Source organism: Drosophila albomicans, chromosome 3, assembly GCF_009650485.2.
Source record: "Drosophila albomicans strain 15112-1751.03 chromosome 3, ASM965048v2, whole genome shotgun sequence".
NCBI lineage: Eukaryota > Metazoa > Arthropoda > Insecta > Diptera > Drosophilidae > Drosophila > Drosophila albomicans.
This window is the reverse complement of record NC_047629.2, coordinates 49,219,138-49,243,741: the sequence shown is the minus strand read 5'-3', so window position 1 is coordinate 49,243,741 and position 24,604 is coordinate 49,219,138. Positions and strand designations below refer to the sequence as shown.

Below are 24,604 nucleotides of genomic sequence, written 5' to 3'. Positions count from 1 at the left end.
TAACAAAACGAAGCGTTGGTAAAATTGTGGCCGCCCTTTTGGCCAGGCCATTTCATAGCGCAGTGAGGCAATTTATGACACAAATTAAATGCATGAAAATTATGATGAATGCGAAGTAAAATTTATGCTGATGACATACCCCAACAGAGTTCCGCCCGCTGCATTGAGTTGATGCTGCTTGGCTGCTCCTTTGGCAGCGCCAATCAAGCCCAGACGTCGCGAAGCTCAAGCTGAAGCTGATGATGAAGTCGAAGTCGAAGTCGGAGTCGGAGTCTGGTTGCCTCGAAAAAATCTCATGGGCGTCTCAGCGCTTTGGTATGCCATTGAGATAGAGCGTGTGGCAGCAGCCAGCTGTGGCAGCAACAACTTGTGGCAGCCACTTCACGTTTTGCCAATGGAATTGTGATTGCTAGCAACAGCAACAGCAACAGCGACTCTGGCTCCTTAGCCTGCCTCTAGCCGAAAGTTGTTGCGTATTAAAATGGAAATTGCAAGTTTTTCGCTTGGCTTCGGGTTCGGTTCACTTTTGGTTTGACTTTGGCTTGTCGGCGCTTTTGTTTCACTTTCGTTTGGCGAGCTGCTTGATTGCAGGTTTTTATAACCGCATTTATCACGCTGCCACACATTCGAGCCATAAGATGCTGCCACAAGATCAAGTAAGAGTTTCAGTTTCATTTAATTGCCGCTGGGTTTTGCAGACTCAAAACTCAGTTGTTGTTGTTGGCCAAGGGTACTTTTGACTGCCCAGACTCCAGACTCCAGACTCGAATCCATTTTTGCCCGTCACTTCATTTGCTACACTTTGTTGTCAGCTGTTTGGGCCACGCCCTCTCCCTCCCGTCCCCTCCCCTTCCATATATGCCAGGGCGCCAATTTGTATTGAATTGTTTCGGTCTTTTTCGAGTATCTGTTGTTATCGCTTCTTACTACGATTTTGTGTGTTGTGTTGTGTTGTGGCCTGCTTCAGCTCTTCTCATTCGTCATATCTCTCGGCGATTTATGCCAGGTTATGAAATGTTTTACAAGTTTTCAACAAATTTCCTGTTTTTCTTTATTTTGCCAATGGTTACGCACTTTGCTGTTGTCGGTCTCTTGGTCAGTATTAATTATTATGCTCTTATGCGCTTTATTTTTGTTTTCATTTTGTGTTTTCCATTTTGTTTTTATTGCCCCCCGCCTTAAAGCCAACGAACCTGTTGCAATGCGTTCCACAGTGCACAAAAATATGCGAATTATTCCAACCGAGGAAGGAGAGTTGGGAGGGAGGTTGATTTCTGAATTTTTTATGGGCTTTTGGCTTGTTGGGCAACTATTTTGCAGCAGAGTTGTCGGCTTTCAGTTTCACATAGGGTTTTTTTTTTTTGCTTGGCACTAGGAAATTGTGTGCCTAGTGAGCAGAGTTTCTGAATGGTAGGCTGATTAGAGACTTGTTTGAAGGCGTAGACACGTCTCTTATACATTTGACTTAATGATCGTCTATGCGAAAAGATTTCCTGTGTTTAGATTTTGAAGTAAGATTAACGAAATATGTTATGGCCTAAAAGTAGCTTCTTTATTATGTGTATGATTGCAGAATACCATTTAAAAAAGTTTGTTGTATTAATTTATGAATCCAAAGCTTTTATTACTATTTCAACATTTCCATAATCTTTGCATTAGGAGCCAAGCCCTCTAGCTTAACTTTAAGTTATATTAAGCACAATTCTTCTAGTAGAAAAGATTTTCGCAAAATGTTGTTCACATTTTTAATGTGTACTAAATTCAATATTTGTAGTATTCTACAATATATGTAAAGTTTCTTCACATTCATTTATAAATCTAGAGCTTCTTTTAGCAGCTCTGTATTTTCATAATTTTCGCATTAAAAATCAAGTCAAGCTCTTTAACTTGAGCTATTTGAACTTCTGAAACTGTTGTTTAGAATTTTAAAGATTTACAAAAATATTTAATACTTTCGTTTTCATTATTAGTATGAAATCGTATTATAAGTCTGAAGTTTTTTATAAGTCATTACTAAATTTAAAGCTTTTTCTTGGCAGTTCTGAATATAATCTTCGCATTAGAAGCCAAGCTCCTTAATTTAAGCTATTTGAACTATTATTCACTATTGGCAGTAGACTTCCGCAAAAATGCTGTTTCGAATTGTAAATAAATATTTAAAAAAAGATTACCTTTGTTTTCATTATTTGTATAAAAAAGTATTTTATAGTATATACTTTTTTTTAGTACCTATGTATTTCTGAATCTAAATCTTCTTTTTTCAGCCCCATATTTTCATAATCTTCTCATTAGAAGACAAGTGCAGCTCTTTAACTTAAGCTAGTTAAACTATTACGACATTTCCTCAAATATGAAATTTGAAATTTTAATGAAAGGTTTTAGAAAATATTTGATACTTTCGTTTCCATTATTTGTATAAAATAGTATTGTACTTTTGTAGTATTTATTTCTGAATCTAATGCTTAATTTATTATCTGAGTATTTCCATAATCTTCTCATTAGAAGTCAAGCCCTTTAACTTAAGCTTCTTTAATTACATATTATATTATCTACCGAAATTCTTCTTCGAAAATTGTCCCTCTACTGCTTTTCATTCATTTAATATCCATTAAGCCAATTCCCCGAAAATTACTTAACGAATGAACTAAATTCCTAGTTTGACTTACGCGCCCCCAAAATAATACTTATAATACACAAAAATTCCAAAGCTACAACGCTAATATGCCACCATGCCACACCACATGGCACCACACCATGAAATATGCCACAAATTTCAAGTGCGACGCAACTAAATCGAATGCGACTTCTTAGACAACAAGCAAACGAATAATGAATATCATACAAAGCGTCCAGTCGAACATCATAATGATGTTGCTTAGCATCCACAACATGCGTACCACAAGCAGCGCCACTAACAGTGCCAATTTGAGCGTTAACAGTGCCATTGCGAGCATAACATTGAGAAGCCGCCTGTTAAGCGGGCTGCACCTGAATCTGAACGTTTTCAAACTGTTCAACAAACAGTTCGCGCTCAACTCGCACAGAGAACGCACCAGCGACGCGTTTGCAAACGGTTGCAAATGAAAGAAATCCACCAAAATCTATCTAAATAATAATAATAATGCACTAAAAACACCTTCCATTAACCGCAAACCAACGAACTGTACATAATAATTACTAAGAAATTGAAAAGTGTAGAGAAATAATTAACGAAATTCCAATAATTGCTCAAGTTACAATACATTGAGCTCGCGTACGCGTTTGAAAATTGTTTGATCGATTCGACTTCAAATTGGATGTAAAGGCATTCGCGGGACCAAATTGCCATAGTGAAATAAAGTGTGGTAGAATTCTAGACACCCAAGCTAATGTCCAGTGACGCAGGCCACGAAATTCAAAAATAATTATTCTGCAAAAAAAAAGTGGAAAACGACAGAAAAAATTAAAAAGAAATTATAAGAAAAGAAACAGCTGCACTATATAGTATAAGTGTAGTTGAACAATTCCACCCCATAAAAAAATAACAAGTGACCACAAGTGAAACAAGAAACATATTGCACCGTGTTATAATTATTCGTGTTTTCTTTTCATTTGTCTTTTTGAGCTGTCAACTATTTGCCTTTATATAGCCAGACTATATAGAACTGTACAATAAGAGACAGCACAACCCCTTTACTCTATAAAAAAAACTATATATTTATTTATTCCTTCCTACTCTGTGCTGGAAATCGCTTCGTTTATTTGTAACGAAGTTGGAACATTTGCCAAGCCAAGAAACTTTTAGTGTGTGTTTTGTGTTTTTTTTTTGTATTTGTGTTCAATTTATTTTCATCAAGTGGGAAAGTTAACAAATTTCCATTTAATTGAAACAATTGCTCTAAACTCGAAAATAAATAGACTGGGCAGCATCATAAAAATACGACAGCAACAACAACAAACTCCAAGAGCTGCATTCTAAGTAGAGCAAAGCAATAACAACAACATCGAGATCGACGAAAAAAAAAGAGTAACCGCATTGTGTGCAAGATACACAGATAGAAAGATACAAAGATACTGAGATACCTGTCTCTCTGTGAACAGCCCAACCCTCTACCAAAACGACGCTGCTTTGGTCGTAAATGCAGTTTGAGGAACTACAGCATAATTAGCATTGTATGCAAGTGTCTATCGGTGTGTGTATTTGAGTGTGTGTGCTTCAAACGCTCGCAGCAACAGCTAGAATAACAACAACAACAACAGCGGCTGCACAATGTATCTCATACAGGTGAGACAACCGCTACAACAACAATTACAGATATAACTACTTGTACAGTAGATCGCATAGATCGCATAGATCACAACAGCACGCAGCACATCTAATTGAGTGTTTGCTTTTACTTATCACATGCTTTAGACAACAACAACAACAAAAACAGCGACAACTACAACTACAACAACAGCAGCTGTGGCAGCAACCACTTGCTGCTCAACATGATCTTTACTAAGCGCGGCATATTAGCTGCGATCTGTTGCTTAAAAAACTGAATTTGAAATTAGAAATTAACTGCGATCTATTGCTTAAAAATTGAACTGGATTTAAATTGAAATTAGTAATACGGTACTTAAAATTCTACTCCATATTACATCATTTTATTGGAATCGATTAAGTTTTTCTATTGCTTTGTAATTCAATTGTGTAATTGAATAATAATAATATGGAATTTATGATATAGGTGAGAAATTAGCGTAGACTCGTTTACAAATAGATTATTGAGATTACGTTGATTTAGGGGCTTGTCAAAGAGGTTCTTGATCTTTAGCAATTTGTTCTGAATACATAATTTATTTGCAAGAATGTGCTAAAATAATATTTGGATTTCAAATTTTCAATATTTACTAAGAAGTTTTTTTCTTAAATAATATTATGAAATTATCGAAGACACGTTTACAAATTGATTATTGAGATTACCTTGATTTAGGGGCCCTTTAGAAATATGCTCTCTATTTGCAAGAATATGCTAAATTAATATTTGAATTTCAAATTTTTCAATATTTACTAAGAAGTTTTTTTAGCTTCTCACTTTTTTATCTAATTCTTCAATAATCTACTATGATTTATATGATTTAAGATGCAAATTTTCTAAATGAAAGTCTTAACTAAATAATTTTTTTCTACACAATACTGGAATATTTATAAGTAAGGATTAAGCGAAGTTACATTTAAAAGTTCACTAAGATTATGTTGACTAAGCGATCTAAGCGATCCTTAGCGATCAGCTCTAAAAAAGGTGGTCTTGATTTCTACGATTTCTTATATAATTTTTTAGATTTAAAATTTCTAATCGTAACTCATACTTTTGATAGTCTTTTGTTTACCAAATTCTTCAGTTCTTGTACCCCTTCTGTTATAAATTGAAATTATAGAGTATTACAACTGCGTTGGTTTCTTACTCATGATCATCGCTCTCTTGTTAATTGCTATCCATCTTGAATATGGAGTGAGTGTTTGCCCCGCCTTCTTTTGCTATGCATGCTGCAATGCGTCTCTTCAGCAACCACAAATAATTTGTTTAATTTGTAGCTAATTTATCTTTTCAGTTGGCTTGCGGCGATTTTCGGTATTTTCGGTTGTTGAATTGTTTTTTTTTTTTGGGTGCTGCTGAGATATGAGGGTTAACTGGATCGGATCAGGTGGCTCATTAGTGTGGCTAGTGAACTTTGACCTAAGCATTTTCAATGTGAGAACTTCAAATTGAAATTATTTGTTGTTGTTAGTCGACCTTTAGTTTGAGTTGACCTTCGACTTCGGTTTCGACTCTTCATCTAGTCTTCATTGACTTGATTGATAGCATGATAGCTCAAAGCAAAACAAAAGTTTCGAAATAAAACCTAATTTTTATATTTTTATAACATTACGTTGTGTGCAATGTCTGCCCCAGAAACAAGTAACAAGGACTTGGAGGAACATGTGCAAGCTGTAATCCTGTGCATGTTGGAGGTAGTCGATGCTGGACTCAATTTGGAGGCACTTAAAGCCAGCATGGAGCTACTCGATGTTGGCATCCAGCCACGTGCATTGGGCAAGGTGATCAAGCTGTTGCAAAAAGATGCCAAAGCAAAGAAATAGATAAATAGTTTTGTTGTTGAAAATTTATTAAACAATTTCATGGAAAATTTTGGTATTGATTATCTGCTATTTTATATTTGCTACTATTTGGTACGAACTTCAGATTGATTGATTTTTAATCATCAATTTTGTTATCGACTGGAAATATGTGTTCGCCAGTCTGATGTTTGGCCATATAAATTATGCCAGCCATAATGATGAAAAACTGCAGCATCTTGGCTTGATAGAAGGTCTAAAGGGGAGTTTGATATTAAATGTGAATTTGGTTATATTTGATAATTGGCTCACCTGTCTTATGTAAACGGGCAGCGGCACATAAGCCCTGTGAGAGTGATAGTCAAAGCCCCGATATAGCCAATAACCCGGCCAAGCGCCCAAGCTGGCCAACAAAAATGGCGAAACTGAATTCATGACATTCTCAAACTCTGGCGTTTGCACAACCATTTGAATGTCTTCGCCCAAGTTGGGAATTTGACGCACGGGCTTCAACTCTTCCTCCTGCTTTGATTTGCGATCCAGTTGATTCACAGTCCAGCGCTTGACGCTTTCGATGAAGTCCGTTACACCCATTTTTATAGAAATTTGTTGTACCTAAAATTTCGCTACAAAATTGTTCCAAATTTTGTTTCAACAGACTGTTAAAAAAGTGTAATAAAACTGTGTTATGCTTGTGACATACTTGAATTCTGGGAGACGGGAACGCAGAGCCTGCTATTTGCTGCTCTAATCATCCTCATCATCATCTGGCGTTGAATCCCGATTGTAGGCGACTTCATGTATGGGTAGACTGGAGGCAGTTGCGCCTTGGGCACTGGCCATAAGGAAACCCACCGTCAAGATGGCCACTTGCATTAGCTTGGCATGCTGAAAGGTCTAAGGAGAGAAAGATTATTATTATTAGTATTTTATTGGAATAACGAATTCAATTTCTTATTGCAATTAGATGAGCCAGAGTGTCTAAGGCCTTCAGGCTAAGAAAGATAGTATATACTCTACAAAGTATAGAGTGAAAATAATTTAGATTCAAAAAATTTTGATTTAAGATAATCTTGAAATAAGATTTCAATCAAGATTTTGATGATAAATTTTCATTTTAAGATGCAAAGATTAAAAACATCCTATTTTAAGATTAAAATTATACTCAAGAATGTTTTTATTCTAGATTGAAAAGTAGACTGCAAATCTTTCAATAAGACTTTCCCAACGTACAACAAAAAAAAAATGTATTCCTGTTTTTTTTTAAATGTTGGAATTCCCTTTCCTTGAAATTCGAACCTAATTTCACAATTAAACAATCTAAATTTAAGATTGTTTGATCCTTATATGAGAATTTGACTTCTTGGATCGATTTTTCCATTGTTGAAACTAGATTATAATCTTGAATTTCAATATTAGACAATCTATATTTTTTGTAAAGTTTCGATCTCGACTTAAGAATAAACCTTCTTGGTGGATACAAGAAACAAGATTATAATCTTGAATTTCAAGATTTGACAATCTACATTTTTTGTAGAATTTCGATCTAGTTTTATTCTAGATTGAAAAAAGTAGATTGCAAATCATAGTTTAAGATTTTTCTTTCTTAAAAGAAATAACTTTTTCTTTTTTTAGTTTTAAATGTTGGAATTCCCTTTCTTTAAAATTAGAATATAATCTCAAATTTAAACAAACGAAATTTTAAGATTGTGTGCTCTTGATTTAAGTTTTTGCTTTCTTGGTTCAATTTTAAGGTTTTCTAAGATTATCATTTTAAATTTAAAGATTGGGCATTGTATATTTTTTTGTATAATTTTGATCAAGATTTAAGAATAAACCTTCTTGGTTCAATTTTGACCGACAAACTTGATTCAAGATATTATTCATGATTTTAGCATGTTTCTTCTTGTTCTGCATACTTACTCTTTGGATGTACAAGCCAATGCGTTCTGTGCGACGTCTTGACTCCCATTGATAGCCACGCCAGAGCCAATAGCTTGGCCAGGTGACGAAGCCAAGGGCCAGATAGGGCACAAGATGCTGAAATTTGTTTGCGAAACCAGACGGCGTATTGCGCTCAATGAAATTAAGAAATTCGACCTGATAGTTTATCGATGGTCCCGTCTCGCCAATATTTCGCGCTGTTCCAGGCAAGGTAAGTGCGCCTCCCTCAATTGGTGGATCCGAGGTGGTTATATTGAAACCCTCATCGCTCTGGTCCGTTGTTGATTGTTGCTGCTGTTGCATTAGATCCAACATTTCATCGGCATTGAGTTGTTCATGCTCCTCGACATCATCGAGATTGCGACGGAAAAACGTGCGGAAAGTGTTGCGTAGTGCATCCATATTATAATATCGCGTTGGTTAATTTTATGTTGGTTGACCGAAATATCAAAAAAGAGAAAGAAACTGAACTATAGGTAAAAAAATTTAAGAAAAACTTAAAAAAAAGATTTCTATGATTGAAAATGCGTAGAGCGAGCAGTTTTCTTTTCGGATTAAACTCTCAGTTCTATTCGAGCTTCTTATTGCACAACACAAAAGAACTTTCGAAACGCATTAAAAGTTCAAAGACTTGTGAACGTCTACATAAATTATAGGGTATTATCGCTGGGCGACAGTTGCCCCAACTCTTTTACCTCGATGCATTTTGAATGCATTTCCCCCAAATCTCTCTTCGATGCGGGGCTTTTAAGCGCCCTCATCAGGCATTTTGGAAGCTACTGTAACAATAACATTAAGCAAACAACAACAGGCTCAATTAGCATGGCTTATGCTGTGGGTGTGTGTTGCAGTAAAGCAGCAAGTTGCAACGTGAGTTTTGGGGCAACAAACATTAAGTGGGTCAGTTTTCGCAGTTCGCTGCCGCTCTATGCAATTATAAAGCGCATACCACAACGAGTTGCAACTTGGTCTTAGCCACAGAAGAACTTACAAAAAAAAAAAAAAAACTCTGACTGCGGCTTGCTTGGTCCATTGTCTTGTGGCTAACGGCCAGAGCAGGTGTCTTTTGTCTGTGTTATGCTTGGCTTTTCGGTTTTCGGTTTCGGTGTCGAAAATGTGGCTTACCTTCAGCCAGAACCCGCAACATTACCGCAGGCAGGAAGCTGCCTCTCGTGTGTTGCCTTATTGTCTAAACTAGTTTTACATTTTGTGCTTAGAACTCTCTTAATGATCAATGCATTTAATCAAACTCAACACACACACAGAACAGCAACGAACAACACAAAATACCTCAATAACAGAGAATGCCAAAAACAATTTAACGGTAGTTAGAATGTACATTCTTGATGCTCACAATGCAACACACACTTCATTTGGTGAAAATTTCCAACAAAGAAATGTTCGTCAATAGAAATTAATTGTATGAAAACTGATGATGATATTGTGATTCCGAGAATTATTCTTTATTCTAATTTACTGTTGACATACTCTGAAATGTGAAAGATTTTTCGGTTTTGGTGAAGAGATTTTCTTGGTCAAAGAAACAATCTATAGTAATTTGCAATTTAATAGTTTGCCGAAAAGTAAAAAGTTATAGTTAAAGCTTGTTTATAATAATTCAGAATTTACTCACAATAAATCTTTTATATTTTTTATATACTCTGTGAACTGAAAGATTTTCAGCATTGATGATTAGATTTTCTTAATAAAAATACCGATTTCAAAAATAATAAGAAAGAGAAATATTATAGTAGAATCTTGACCTTTTCGACTTCCTTAAAGTAAATGAGAATTATCTCACAATATATTATACGTTATACAATATGACATAATTTGTAATATGAAAGATTTTTGGCCAAAGAAGTATTTTAATTTGCAAATTAAATGGTTTGTAAAAAAGTGAAAGATTAGAGTAAAAACTTGACATTTTGACTTGTTGTTAATAATTAAGAATTTACATACAATAAATTCTACCTACTTTGTAATGTGAAAGATTTTCGAAGAAACATTCTAATTTTATGGATAATAATTGAGAATTTACTCACAATAAATTCTATTTTTTAAATAAACTGTAAGGTGAAGGATTTTTGACATTGTTGGCGAGATTTTGTCTTGGACAAAGAAGCATTCTAATTTGCGATTTAATAAGCAATGAAAAAGTGAAAGGCTTAAAACATATAACTTGACCTTTTGACTATTTGAGAATAATTGAAATTTACTCACAATAAATTCTACCTTCTAAACTACTTTCAGTCCCATTCATAAGAAGATAATATATGTGGGCTAATGCGTTTTCCATGCAAATCGCTATTTTAAGTTTAAAGCATAATCTATGCAACCTATTTGCATAGTTTATGAACCGTTTTAAACATATTGTGTTGAATTTTATGCAAACTTAAAGTAGCGAAAAAACTTTTATTATATCACGCCAACACAGTTAGGGACTTTCATATAATTGACAAACTTTCATTTGGATTTATCCAATTATCTATTTATTGAGCTCTAATCTAATCATATCATTGTCTGTTCCCAAGCTTTCTTTTCATATCCATATTCAGATACGACAATTGCTGCTACAATTTCAAGGTTTACTATTTTGCAGATCTCTTGTTGTTGATCGCACTCTCCCACATTCCTTATACGGTCTGCCGTTTTCAGCCTACACGCTACACAAACTGATTCTGGCCCTTACAACAAATGAAATACAATTAACCCCATTTCAATTGTGAGTTTGCGAAAATTGGAACGCAACAGGCATTTGAAAGTCTTTTGGGGAATTGCTGTCAAAATACAACTTGAACATAAATCAAATCAATACGAGAGCAATTTCTTTTGCTCTTCGACTTTGGTTTTTGGCCAACGCCAACGCTTGACACAACAATTTTGTGGGCCACCTGCAATTAGACGTGGGCAGACAGTCAGGTAAACAAGCGAATCGCAGCTGGAAACTTGTCGTCCCATCAGAAATTGCAACACACAATGTTTGTTTGGCTCGGTCAATGGCAAAACTCACGACAATTTGGTTAACTGATTGGGGGCTAGCTATTAGTTAATTGTATAATCGATTTGCAGCAACACAATCAACTACATTTTTATTGTTATTATCGTTATTATTATTGCTGTTATTGTTGTTGTTGTGAAAGGCAATAGACAAGAGATGACACTTGAAGTGTCAAGTGGCTTGTTGCTTATTGGAATGCGAATTTCATTTCAATTCCATAGAAGGCGTCGGTTTTTGTGGTTAGCTATTGCTTAATTATTATTATTGGCAGTTTTGGTCATCAGTTTCGTCTGTAGGATATGAATCATTGAACAATGAAGTCAATTTCTAAGGAATATTGATGTGGTAAAGTAATTGATGTGACGTCAAGTTACTGAAGTCACTTTTTAAGTAATTCATAAGAAAGGTAGCAATCTCAAAGTAGCTTCAAATTGTGAGAAATTTTAAGAGTGTTTTATAGAATGATTCTATTACAGAAGAAATCATTAACAGTTCCTTAAAATAGTCTTAACAGAATAACACCAGCGTAACATGGTGAGAGATTTTAACAGCTTTATGTAGATCATTTCTTCAAGGGCAAAAATGTTCTAAGGAGTTGTTCAAGTGAGCGCTTTAATTGTGTATTATATAACTAACTGAAAGATCTTAATGTGTTCCAAATATTATTTAACATTTCTGCTTAATTTAGTGAGAGATTTTAATAGCTTTCAGTACAACATTTCTTCAAGAGCAATAATGTTTCTAATGAATTTCTCAAGGCAGCGCTTCAATTTTGTATTATTAGAATGTTCGTCAGGGCTTAAAATTGGTGTATTAAAAGTTGCTTCACGTAATGAACATTTTTACAACAATCTTTCTTCTACATAAAGATTATACTTAAATTTTATTACACCTATTTCTTTCATAAGTTTAAGGACTTGGAGTTATGAGAGATTTCACTTTATTTCAATAGAATGAGTGTACTACAATTTTTGTATCTTAGTAACAGTATTTTAGTTTAACATTAACAGAATTTGTTTCTTTAGTTCAAACATAATATCCACATTTCAGAAAGATTTCTGCATTTACAGCAGCTTAACAGTGATAGATTTTAACAGCTTTCTATAGAATGATTCTTTGCAGCAAAAGTTATAATCAAAAGATGTGAAGAACATTCACAGGTTAATTAATTCTGTATTAATGTTGTAATTACAATTAATGCAATACAATTAATGTTAATTCTGAATTAACAGTATTTTCATCATATCTAAGTTTCGTGCAATAAACACAACATTTTTGCACTAACAGTATCTTAAATAGTTCACGATTGTAGCCTTTGACTCTGCTTTGGTGATCTCATCTTGATGTAGTCAACATTTTATATGCATCTGCAGACAGTTTTTTGTCTTTTTTTTATCATGCTGATCTTTCAAACGCATTCCTCAGATCGGCTACCGGCCTTACTGAGTGCCACAAAATAAAAAACCCAACCTAAATCTGGAGAAAAAACCTGCACAATCCTTTTAGTTATGTGTTCTTGTGCTGACTGCCACATCATTCAGCGTGCCGTGTTGCACATACCAAGAACCAAAATGCCACATCATGCGAGCTGCGCGTTGAGAGTCGCGAGTCGAGTTGGGTCGGGTGAATGCTAATCTCAGCTAACCCATCTCGCCCGCATACCAAACCGGAGCACATATTACTCAATTTTCAGACAATAACATTGCTCAGATTTCGACGGCAAAAACAAACCAAAAAAATAATAAACGAAGATGCCACACCAAAAACTATAAACAATACAAAAACAAAAGGCAAAAACAACAGCAAGTCGGAAAGGGAAGAGCCAGTGACACATTGACAAATGATCTCTGGTCACAACGCCAACCGATAAGGTCCAAAATCGGGGCTGGGATTATGGTTGGGGTTGCTGTCTTATGAATGCCATACATCAAACGGGCAACAGTTGACAGTTTTGCCGCAATGGGAGGCATGACAAACTCAAAACTAAAAAAAAAAAAAACATTTATATATATAAAAACTTATAGAATTATTAACTGATTAGTTGGCAATTGTGAATTGGGTCTTGATTTTATCCGTTATATGTTGTTGCTGGGTCATCAACTTCCCAGCGAGCTGAAATGTGAGTCGACGGCATCTCTAACATTGATATTGATATTGATGTGCTCCACATTTACACTCGAACGATCCTCAACTCAACTCGACTCGATCGTTTGCATTTCACCGAGCTCAAGTGTCGTCTGTGGTTTGGTTTTGATTTGCCTTTGGCTTTGACTCTGGGTTGGGTCGGGTTCAATGCTTATAAGCATTTGCGAGTGCAATGCGATGCTCTAGCGTTGACCATTCCCCAAGTAATTAGCTCGGATATCGGACCGAAAAATAACAACATTCGTTTCAGGCTAGAGGATTAGGAATTGTTTGAGGTTTGGCATTGAATTCCTTAGGCGCGGTCACAATAAAAATGTATCATTTTAATTACGCTTAAGTCCTTTGTGGGTGCGCAGCACACGCAATTAAAGTTCGAAGAAGCCCAAAAGAATCAAATGTCTTTGAACCGCTTTGGGAACTGTTTTTTATGAGCTGACAACAAAACACACCTTGGAACTCAGTGACTACCTGACTCCAAGAACTCCACGTCAGGATTCTGTAATTCCTTGGGAGAACATAAAGAAAAAGAACGAAAAGAAAAGAGAATAATATCTCTTACAGCATTTTCAGCTTGCTACCTGTTTAAAGATCGTTACAAGCTGAAATTTTTCCACTCTTTGCCTAAATGCATTTCTTTTGTCTGCATTCTGTATGATTTATCTTTGACATTCACATTTCATGCCTTATCAATAACGTAAAACCTTTTTAACGGTTTGATTTGAATATATTTAAAATACAAGAAAGGGGCTTCAAGTTCATTGCCGCTCTGAGGCGTGGCTCAAATGCAGCGACTCGAAACGCACCCTGAATGTTGTTTAAGGCGTTCCACACGGACAAATTTCAATTAGGCAAATGCTTAGATTAGTTTTTCTCTCTTATTATGCCTATTAATATTATGTATTTTTGTGTAGTGTAACTTTAGAATCAAAATCACTTTAATAGGCGGAACTCAGTGACGCACGTAGTAAATGTAATTCGATAAGTTTTTCGGTTCGGAAACTTGTTTCACAATCAAACTTGGCATGACTAAGGCCAAGAACGAGCTACAACACAGCAGTCAAGGCAAGGCCTCACAATATGGAACTAGATATATATTTATATTATATATGTACAGTTAATTGATTCCCAATGCTCAATAAACATAAATCTAATCGATAAAGCTAAGTAACTAACTAGCTTTAATCCAATAAAAAAACATTTCTTCGTCGGTATTTTGATGACCTTCGCGTTGTTTAATATTGGTTTGTTGTCTTGTTGGTTTTAGTTGTGTTTATGGCTTGAACACTTTCAAAGAGTGGTTTAACTTTTATGTCCATTTTGTGTCAAGTGTTTTATAGTGAAGTTATCTTTATTATATTTGTCATAGTAAAAAGTAAATGCTTTGCATGTCAAAAGAGTAGTGCATGTAGTAAATTATTATAACATAAAATAAGTAAGCTACAGTCGAGTTTTCCTTTTCAAGAAAAGTCAAACAATGCTGAAATATTTTTAAATTATACTGAAGCAATATACCACAAATACCAAAAAATACCGAAAGAAATACTTAATATATTATTATACCAAGAAATACCATAATATACCGAAGGATATATTTGATATATCGATATACTATTACGCTCAGTACTATTATATTCAGTATATACCAGATTGTTTACCAAAGCCACTAAGCATTTGCCATCTTTTCTTACAGTTTTATTAGCTAAATATTCTCTAAATCCAAGCGTATTTCACATTCGTTATATCTATCTAACTATTTTTCATTTACTTGGTTTTCGTTTGTCTAATGACCATAATCGCTTCGTTTGGACTTCAACATGTCCATCTACCTCTTTCAATCTTTGTTATTATTATTGTTTGATTTTTTGTGTCTGTGGCTTTGCTGCATTATTAAGCAAAAATTTTCATGCCACATACATAATTGCCGCACGTGTTCCTAAAAGCAAAAAAAAAGCATGAAGAAAAAACTCTCTGATGTGGGTTCCAAGTTCCCATGTAGCGTATGCAACATGTTTATTGGATACTTTTAAGGCACTGACATTGATGAAATGGGCTTTTTATTGGCAGAAATGTTAAGTTATGTTTCGTTTGTATTTTTTTCAATTTTTTTTTTGTGGCTTTGTTGCTTTTAGGTTAGACATTTTGAATGGCATTGCAAATGGAGTTGAAAGAGTTGAATGATGTGGTAATAGCAAAGAGAAAAGTAATAGCTAATCGATTGTCAATTAAATGTTGTTATCAATTCAAATTGAATACTTACGGCCTGATAAGCTGGCTCATTTTGTGCAATTAAACTCAATTCGTAATCATCTCAATAGTTGGACTTAAAGTCTGTTTTTAATAATATTTTCACGTCGACTCGTTCCAATTTTTTCTGTGTTCATAATGAAATTTATTACGTGATGCTGTTGCGGCCAACAAAAGCCTGTAAAAATCTCATAAAAAAAAGCTGAAGGAAAGAAACAAGTAAAGTACATAATGGAAAAATACAGAAAGAAAATTTTTGTAGTCAGTACAGTGGAGGCTAGCAAAGAAATAAAGAAAGAATTTTTAAGAAAATTATATCGGATGTTATTATTCTATATATCTGATAAACATATGTATGAATCTTATCATTGCGGTACTATTCATAAAATATACCGTATTAATATACCAAAATATACTGTGATATACCGAAAGTTATATTTAGTATATCGATATCTTTTTACATTCAAATTATTACTATTCTATTCTATCGATAAACCAAATATAACTTTCGGTATATTACAGTGTATTTTGGTATATTAATTCAGTATTTTGCAGTATAATTTGGTATATTAATTTGGTTTTTATTGACATTGTGTAGCGACCATCTTACACTCTTGACTATCTTGTTTTATTTTACTTCAATTACTTCAAGACTTTTCTTGGATTGTCTGTATCCAGTGTCTACTGTAGTTGCAATGAAATGTTTTTACAGCGTTTTTAATTCCAATTTTTGTTGCCTCATACGCAGCGTACATTCGATAAAGTTGTTGTTTTTATTACATTTGCCACGCCACACACAACGCGTTGGGAAAACTATAAAAATTTATGATAAATACAATTTTAATTTCTGTAATTTCACTAGAAGCGAAACAGGGCAAGTGTCCAGGGCCAAAAGTTTGTGCCGAAAGAAAGCCCAAAAAAAAAAGAAAACAAATTGTGATTTGATCTCAAAGTGCGTAACAAGAAAATTTTCCAAATCCAATTAGTTTCAATAACACTTAGCCAGTAGCTTGGGCGGGGCATTAAATGCACTTTGATTAACGCAGTTTAATGGAAGACCCTCAAGAGGGGCAGAGAGAGGAGAGAGGAGAAAGCGAGGGGCAGCAACAATTTACCTTTAATGATGTTAGCTAATTTTATTGTCTCATTGCTTCGTGGCGATGACACTTTAAGTGGGTGTAGGTCTACGAATCGTGTGTTAAAGCTGAAATCGATAGTGCGTAAGTGCTGTGAGTGCGGGGAGGGGGAAGCGGAATGGGGAAAGGGGTTCGGGGCAATTTAAAGGCATATAAAGAAGAATGTCAAGAGGCCACAATAATTGCAACTAATGCGACGCGAGGGTCGCACCTTGGGCCATAAAAGCGCGCCGACAACAAAAGTGCTAAAAGCACACAAAACCCAAAATAAATGTAGAACACCTGTCAAACTAAAAACAAACTGACAGACAAACTAAAAAGAAGAGCAACATCAGAGGGGGGATTTGGCACAATTTCCACACGTGTCCAATTTGTGTTCACAACAGTCCGAGACTAAAAAGTCTCCCAGTCAGTGGCCAACTGACCACGTCAAGTGATATGCATATGGTTATGGTTATGTTGATTACCAAGTAATGCGCTCTCTACTTGGCTTGGCTATTCAATTACCAGAGCGTAATTACTTTGGCTGCCAGCTGCACATGTTGGAGAGCGGAAATACAAAGCGTTCACTTCCGGCCCCAAAGGATGTAAGCCACGAGTCAGTTCATGACCACGCAGTTGATACATTAATTTTTATGGCTTATGGCAATTCTAAACGCAACTCTCTTAACTGCATCAAATGCTCATGCAAATCGTTTGCTTCCTTTTGCTGCTGCTTTTGATTTGATTTACCGACATCACATGCCACGACGACCTTGTCACATTCAATCGTAAATATACTAAAGCATACATATAATAAATGTTTGCCAAAAAATAATCCGCATAAAAATGTGTATGAATGATATTATGATTCATTCAATAAACATTTGATTTCCACTACTACTTTGACTGCCACACAACTCACAGGTGGTACATATACAATTCGATGCTAAATGAACCGGCATTAACTAGAAGCACGAACATATATAGTATTTTATGTAGTATATAGTAGAATTTTGCGTACATATTATATCAACATTTGCTCATCTTAAGTTCGTTTTTGCTGACCGCCTGCCAAGACCGCTGTCAGAAAATTCAACAAATTCAAATGGGGAAAAAATCGAAAGAAAAATATCTTTTGCGAAAGCTGCAAATTTGAGAAAATAAACATAAACGCAAATGAAATGAATAATGAAGATCGAAACTAAACAGCGAACAAAGTATTAAGAGACTGCAAAACAAACGTGATTTATTACATATTGACTTAATTGATTTCTAAAATTAAAACGAACTAGTTACAGCTCTTAGATTGAGTAAATAGAATACAAAATATGTAAGAAGTATGGCATTAAAATTGAAAAAGAATCGGAATAAAGAAGAAATTAGTATTTATGGAAATTTCCTTCAATTTAAGTACATTATAATAATTAAATATTTTAAAGTTTCATAGGAAGAGAAAAAAAGAAGTTTCTTAAAAACATTTACAACAAAGTTTACTTTATGCTAAATTCCATTCATTACTTACATTACAATAATAAAATATGGTGAAATTTTGTATTAATATATAAACCCAAAAATACTTGAGGAAATAAATATTTCTGTAGTAAATTCTTCCATCATCTGTGATATTTCTCTCACGTTGTTCATCGCTACTCGAACGAAATTTATTTGCGAAAAAAACAACGAGTATATTCACATGCCAAAATAAGCTACGTAATATGCTTTGTGTGCAATCTAAACAAGCGCATGTGATTTTTTTTGGGCCATGGCAAATACTACAATATCTTGTAGATGAAATTACGGAAATTACTAGAGACTACTCTGAACAGACAGACGCACGTCTCTCTTTCCCACAATCTAAACAATTTGCGTTTAAACAATTTGTTTGTTTTTTAATAATTTCGTATTTTAATTTAATTTTTGGCATAACAATTGCCTTCAAGTAGAAGTTTAATTGTTCAATTTTTTTTTTGGGTAAAACGCCCATTTAACATTGAAGCTTCGAAGTGATTTGAACGCTGGGTCAAGGTCTATTTTAGAGTCACAGTCAGATTCAGAGTCAGAATCTTGGTCGCAACGTGTTAATGGCTTGTTAAACTGTCAGAAATACTAAAGCGAATGAAATGTTGAAAACAAAACCTAAAAAGCGTGCAAAAAATAAAAAAAAAAACCAAAATGCATTGTTACAGAAAATGTTCCGCTTTATGAGCTTTAACAGAGTATAGAGAAAGAGAGATGTTTATATAAGAAGATAAGCAATACTGCTCTGTTTGTTGTTTGTATACACGTAGAACTTACTATATATATATATACACTGTAGGTATAATAAAGACTGAAAATGAGACTATTGTGTTGCTGCTATGAGACTATTAGCTGAGCTTCTCTTGTTTTTTAGGTAATATTTCTAATGAATACAATCTTTATAATGGTGTTAAAAATGATGTTAGATTGCACATTAAATAAATGTGTTGAAATAATTTGTAATTTTCTTTAATCTAAATTGAGTTTTTTCTATTTCAAAAAAGTTAAACAATGTTTGGTATTTAATTCCTATCGAGCTGACATTAAATACCAGATTTATTTAGTGCATTTCTCATGCAAATAGAGGATATCTTTTGTCGGTATTTTTCGTGTTTGTTAGTATTTATTTCCTTAGGGTGTTGTCTGTTCGTGTTGTATTCTTTTGCCGTGTTTGTTCAGCTTCCCAATGTGTTGGGCCCCTAGAGGCCAGCTGAAGTCTATAAAAATTACACGGTTTTGATGTTTTAATTGCACAAAATGTAAACGCAAGCAAAACAAACCGAGACCATATTGTAGAATATTTACAAGTTGCAACTAAAAGAAATGTTATTGTTCTCCGTGTGGCAGAGGTTGAAGTTTATATGGAGTATACACACCAAAGAAAATCTCTGTCTTTGAAAATGAAATCTCACAGTGCTCAGATTCAGATTCACCTGTCGCTTCAAAATCATTCATGAAGCGAAGTTTCCCACGTCTTTTGGCCGCCTATCAAATATCAAATATCATAAGCTTGGTACAAAACTTTTCAACACATTTGCGTAATTATGGAAATTTTGTATTTCTTTTGGGGGTTTTTATATGATAAATAAATAAATGCTACAAATTAGTTGCAGCTTTCGTGTTGCTGCTAACAAATCTTAAACAATTTTTATACACGATGATAACAGGTGGCAACTGCTTATGAAACCCGTCAGCAAAAAAAAATATAAAGCTCAAAGTCAAAGCGAACGCACATTTTTGGTGGGGAGGCAATTAAAAATCGATTTATATGGCGCCCTCTGGCGACCGAATTGGGTGAAAATTAATGATATCCAGTGAAAGTTGGAAACAAACATATACCCGCGAGTTTGTATAACTAAAAGCCCTGACGCTTCGCGCTTCCCCGAAAAAAACTGCGTGTCAAATATCTGACTATTTCGGGCATTTTTTGGCGTCTCTTAAGTAAAGTTCATTGGCCCACAAAAAAGCACATATTTGAAAAATGAAAGCGATGAGCTTTTGATTTCATTCAGTGTTATGAAAAATAGTTATAGGTATGCAAAATAGCCCTGCTTACGCTCTTTGTCTATGAAATTATATATTTTTTTTTATTTGTTTGTCGTTTTAATTGGCAATTTGCAAGCTAAGATTTCGCAAAGCTATTTATACGGAATTATAGTTATGTCTTTGGTACACAGAAAAGACTTCGTAGATTTTATTAATAAGTTAACTGTTTTCAAATTATATAGAGATTTGCACATAAACCAAAATTTAAGCATTGATCTTATTCAAATGTGTATAAAGAAACTTTTACGTGCTACGAGCCATAGATGGCGCCAGCTTAGCTTTCTATGCTTTGCACTGTTCCACTTTTTTTTTTTTTGCAAATTAACTTCCGTGTTGTATTTTGCATTTGTGCTGATCATTTAATTTTTTTTAATCTTTTTTTAAGCTTTTATTGTCTATGTACTAGTAAATACTATATCTTAATATATATCATTTCTATTTATTTATTTTTTCAATGAAACTTTTCGTTGACTATTTAGAATTTTGAAATATTTTTAATAAAAACTTTTTTGGAATGCCCAAAAAAAGTCGTTAACCTCCAGTTTTTCACGCCGCTGAACCCTTTTACATAATTCTGAACCGTGCACAAATATTTCATAATTAAAAATGCCTCGAAAACAACAACAACAACAACTGCAGTAGACAAAAATCTAATATGCAGCACTAAACTTCCTGATGCCAACACTTGCCCCGCCCCCGCTGTGCGCACTCACGCAATGCGACGACGCAGTTGCAACACAACGCTGTCTAAACAAAATTTGTTGCCTCCCAGAATAATGCATGCAACACGTGCTATGCATAAATAAAATGTTCAGTTTTCTCAGTTTTTCCTGCTTGTCGGAAAAGTTTCGTTTACCATTTCGACTCCTTTTTTCCAGCTGAACAACTCGCTGGACAGCGGTCACTTTTCTTCTTGCCACATTTTTTAGGGTCTGTCATTGACCCCGACAAATATAATGTTTTAGGTCTACGAAATTAGTATAGATTATGCATGGGGCCAGAACTCATCCATCCCGTTGTTTTGTTGTTGTTGTTTTATTTCTGTGAATTTTTTCGATGCCATCCCTAATGAATTAGCAGTCGGCGTGTCCAAGTCGACGCCTCGTCTGCTAAGTGGAAACATTGCCAGACAACGGCAAACCGAAACCACTTGTTGTCTGTTTCTCGTTAATTTACATAAATTTTGATAAAAATGCCATCAATGGGGGGCTATTATATAACTTTCCTCTGAGCTGTGCGAATGCTTGAAAGCAACTTTCACAATATATCTGGGTCGATGTTCTATCTATCGCTGGAGATACACGCGAGTCTCGCATTGATATGCTGATAATTGATAAAGACATTTCAGCGATAAGTTTGTAATTATACGGCGTGAAATTGAGGCGAGACTTATAGGGTTTTATTAGGGTGGAGACTGGAAAAAGAAATCTTTAAAGTTGTTTATGATAACAATTGTTTGCGATCAGATAAAAATTGTATTAGTTATTTAAGAAAGAATTGTATGAGAAAAAAAATGGATTGCCAATTTGTCATCGAATAATAGTAATAGTATTTCAATATACCAAATATAGCATTCGGTACATTTTTGTAATTTTTAGTATATGAATTTGGTATATTTTAAATGTAATCATTAAATGTAAAAGTGTACCGATATACCAAATGTAGAATTTAGTATAGTTTTTGTATATTAGTTTTTCTCATATTCAAAATAGATAGCGAGTATCTGTGATGAAATGTAATAGTATTATTGTAATATTGATATATCAAGTATAGGGTTCGATATATTTTTTGTAGTAAGGGAATTTCGTATATTTTAAGAATAATACTGCACAGTATTTGCTTATATTAAAACTGTTAGCGGTTATCTCACCATCAATGATTACCAATACAGGGTAACCGTTAGTTCATCAACAAAACAACACAAACCTTTTACTCGTTTTACATAATAAGCTGGGCTTTATTCAGTTTTTAAATTCATTCTTCTGATTACCGCGATGCGACACAGTTTTTGGTCTGGAATTTAGTGTTGTTAACATTCTCAAAATATGAAAATTATAATTAGTGAGTGTCACAATTAATCAGCTTTCATTAAGCAGCAGCTTGATTCATTTCAGTTCGCATAAATTGCAGTACATTTGCTGACAGTCAGCTTTGAAGTCCCACGCAAACAGAATATCGGGAAAAAAGTATTTTAAAATCTGTACACAAATTGAGATAAAAGTCAACAAACTTTTTTTTTTAACTTTTTTCGATGCATAAATTATAATATATTGCAATTGAAATGAGCAATTTATAACGAGTCGATGAGCTGCGTCAGTTCATTACGCTTTCAATGGAACAGCTGCAAAACATTAGCCCATTTTAATGAAGATTGAAATTATATTTTTTACCTTTTAATGAAGCAGCCGTAATTATAAAAAATCCAGTTTTGCAAGTTGCAATTGTTGCTAGGTAAAATTTGTGCATTCTCCTCACCTGAGTTCGCCTCTAAACAGTCTTGCCAAAATGCACACTGACCCATATGTTAGCCACAAATTATATTTAGAAAATATCTGATTTATATATAGAACTATCTCAGCGTGAAACACTCACCCACTTTACAGGCAAATTACTTTTACTTTTCGACTGAGCAAAAATAACTTCCGCATTACAGCGAGACACAAAAACACTTTAATGTTTGTTCTCTTAATATATAAATTTTATATAATTTATTAAAAGTTTGACTAAGAAGTTCGTGTGCTATTTTTGTGCAGCTTTTTTCCACATTTTCCTCCGCATTTTACTTGGCTGTCATGTAAAGAGTCTTGACATTAATGATCCTGTTAATTTGAGCGACAGCCAAAACAAATCTGACACATTTCTTTTTTTCTTCGATTTTTGAGTGGGCGGCCTCAAAAAGAACTTTTCCCACCTGAGAACGGAGGAAAGAGAGAAAGAGATTTGGGAATGCAACACATTACATATCGTATCGTAACTTAATTGAATTGTATTTCTGCCCCAGTTCGATTAATTCTTTTCTTTTCCCCTTAATTAAACATCTCGAGGGCATTGGCAACACTTTCAGCCAGCGAGTTCATTGACTCGACTACGACGACGACTAATCCAATTTTAATGATCTCTAAAAACTAAATGGAAAATCATTTTGATTTTTTCGTTACTATTTACTTAATTGCAATGCTCAAATCCCTCAGGGCATCCACTCCCCCATTAATCTCTTAGTCTCTCTCTTAAAGTGTCTCTTTGCGCTCTTCGATGAGCGATGAGCGTTCTGCGTAGAGCTTCACGCGCAAAGCTTTTTTCTTATTTCGATAGGGGAAGGAGGTAAACATAAAACATTTCGATCGTGCACAGTTTTCCCTGTCGTATCAGTTGAGTTGAGGCGATTGTTCGGCCCGGAACGCTTTCGGATCGTGGCGATTACGAGTTTTCACTATATATCGAGCGCGTAAATTTTTTGTATTTCCACTTGAAGCTTATTTATTTATAAATATTTTCACATACATTTTCCGCAATTTTTAGCTTCCATTTGCGGTTTGCCATTTCGATCGCCAGCAACGTTTTGCTTTTTTCGGTCAAAATACGAAAAATTAGAACCAAAAAGAAAAGAAATACTTTCTTACCGCCAAACTGGAACTGTGTGTGCTTTATTTTTAGTAACCTCACACTTACTCGCTCTCTGTGTGTGTTTTCTATTGTGTTTTCTCTGCTTACGCCATAGACACGCGTTACACAGTGCGTATGAGTGATTTGTGCCTTGGCAGACTGCCCGACATTACGCAGCTGTCTGCGACGCCATAAATTTTTCAATTCCCTTTGTAATTTGCATTAAAAAAACAACAAAATTTCCAAAAATTACATTTGAAAATTTTTAATTTGTCTTTAAACTGAGTCACGTAAAAGTTTTCTGTCTGACTTTGATTCTGATTACAATCTATAAATCATTCTGGACAAACTGCTGATGTCGATGTGACCACGAGACACGTGTTGAAACTGTGTTGAAATATTTCCCCGAAAACTATGTTCGCATAGAGGTTTTCCAAATTACTCGTTGAGCAGTTTGAAATATCATTAAAATATTTTTGGGATTTTCTAAGACACTTGCAAGAGAACTATTTATAGAGTTGAATGCTTCTTCAAATGTGTGCGGTGTTTAGTGAAAAATACTTGACGAATTTCCAATTTTATGAACTTTTAATATTAATTCCACAAGAATTGCAATTATTACCTAAAAGAAGTTAACGAGATAATAATTCCACGATAATTTGCAATACTTACAGAAAAAAGTTATCAACTAAGTGAACTGATCTTGGAAAGCTTTATCATAATCTTCCATTCACAAATATTTACAATAAACCTTGGTAGAGTCTTCCTATTGCTATCTTGTCAGACTTGAAAAGATAACTTTGAAATACGATCAGTTTCTTCTGAACTTCGGAAGCTCAAATGACAATATTTTTGCTCTGCGTTCATTCACAGCAATGTTCTTTTTCATAATAATGATCACTG

At 34.4% G+C, this 24,604-nt stretch overlaps 3 protein-coding genes across 6 annotated transcripts in view; 1 reads left to right on the top strand and 2 right to left on the bottom strand.

The window, feature by feature from the left end:
• LOC117570607 (supervillin) overlaps positions 1-24,604 on the top strand; it is a 172,472-nt gene that overhangs the window by 15,773 nt on the left and 132,095 nt on the right. The window contains exon 1 of one of the 4 annotated variants that reach the window (XM_052004675.1): positions 3,057-4,264. The exons of 2 other annotated variants lie outside the window; for them this stretch is intronic. In XM_052004675.1, coding sequence (XP_051860635.1) covers positions 4,250-4,264 — 15 coding nt within the window. In that variant the 5' untranslated portion in view covers positions 3,057-4,249. Of the gene's footprint in view, positions 1-3,056; positions 4,265-23,481; positions 23,544-24,604 lie in introns of those variants that run through there. One more of the 4 variants, XM_052004678.1, reaches the window with a different exon arrangement.
• On the bottom strand, positions 6,110-6,769 carry LOC117570942 (uncharacterized). The gene is made up of 2 exons (XM_034252874.2): positions 6,395-6,769; positions 6,110-6,338 (listed from the first exon to the last, which is right to left on the bottom strand). The coding sequence occupies exons 1-2, from the start codon at positions 6,674-6,676 to the stop codon at positions 6,222-6,224; spliced, it is 399 nt and encodes a 132-aa protein (XP_034108765.2). The 5' UTR covers positions 6,677-6,769; the 3' UTR covers positions 6,110-6,221.
• On the bottom strand, positions 6,559-8,566 carry LOC127565565 (uncharacterized). Its single transcript, XM_052004690.1, has 3 exons — positions 8,006-8,566; positions 6,786-6,979; positions 6,559-6,708 (listed from the first exon to the last, which is right to left on the bottom strand). Exons 1-2 carry the CDS (start codon positions 8,426-8,428, stop codon positions 6,830-6,832), a joined length of 573 nt encoding a protein of 190 aa, XP_051860650.1. The 5' UTR covers positions 8,429-8,566; the 3' UTR covers positions 6,559-6,708; positions 6,786-6,829.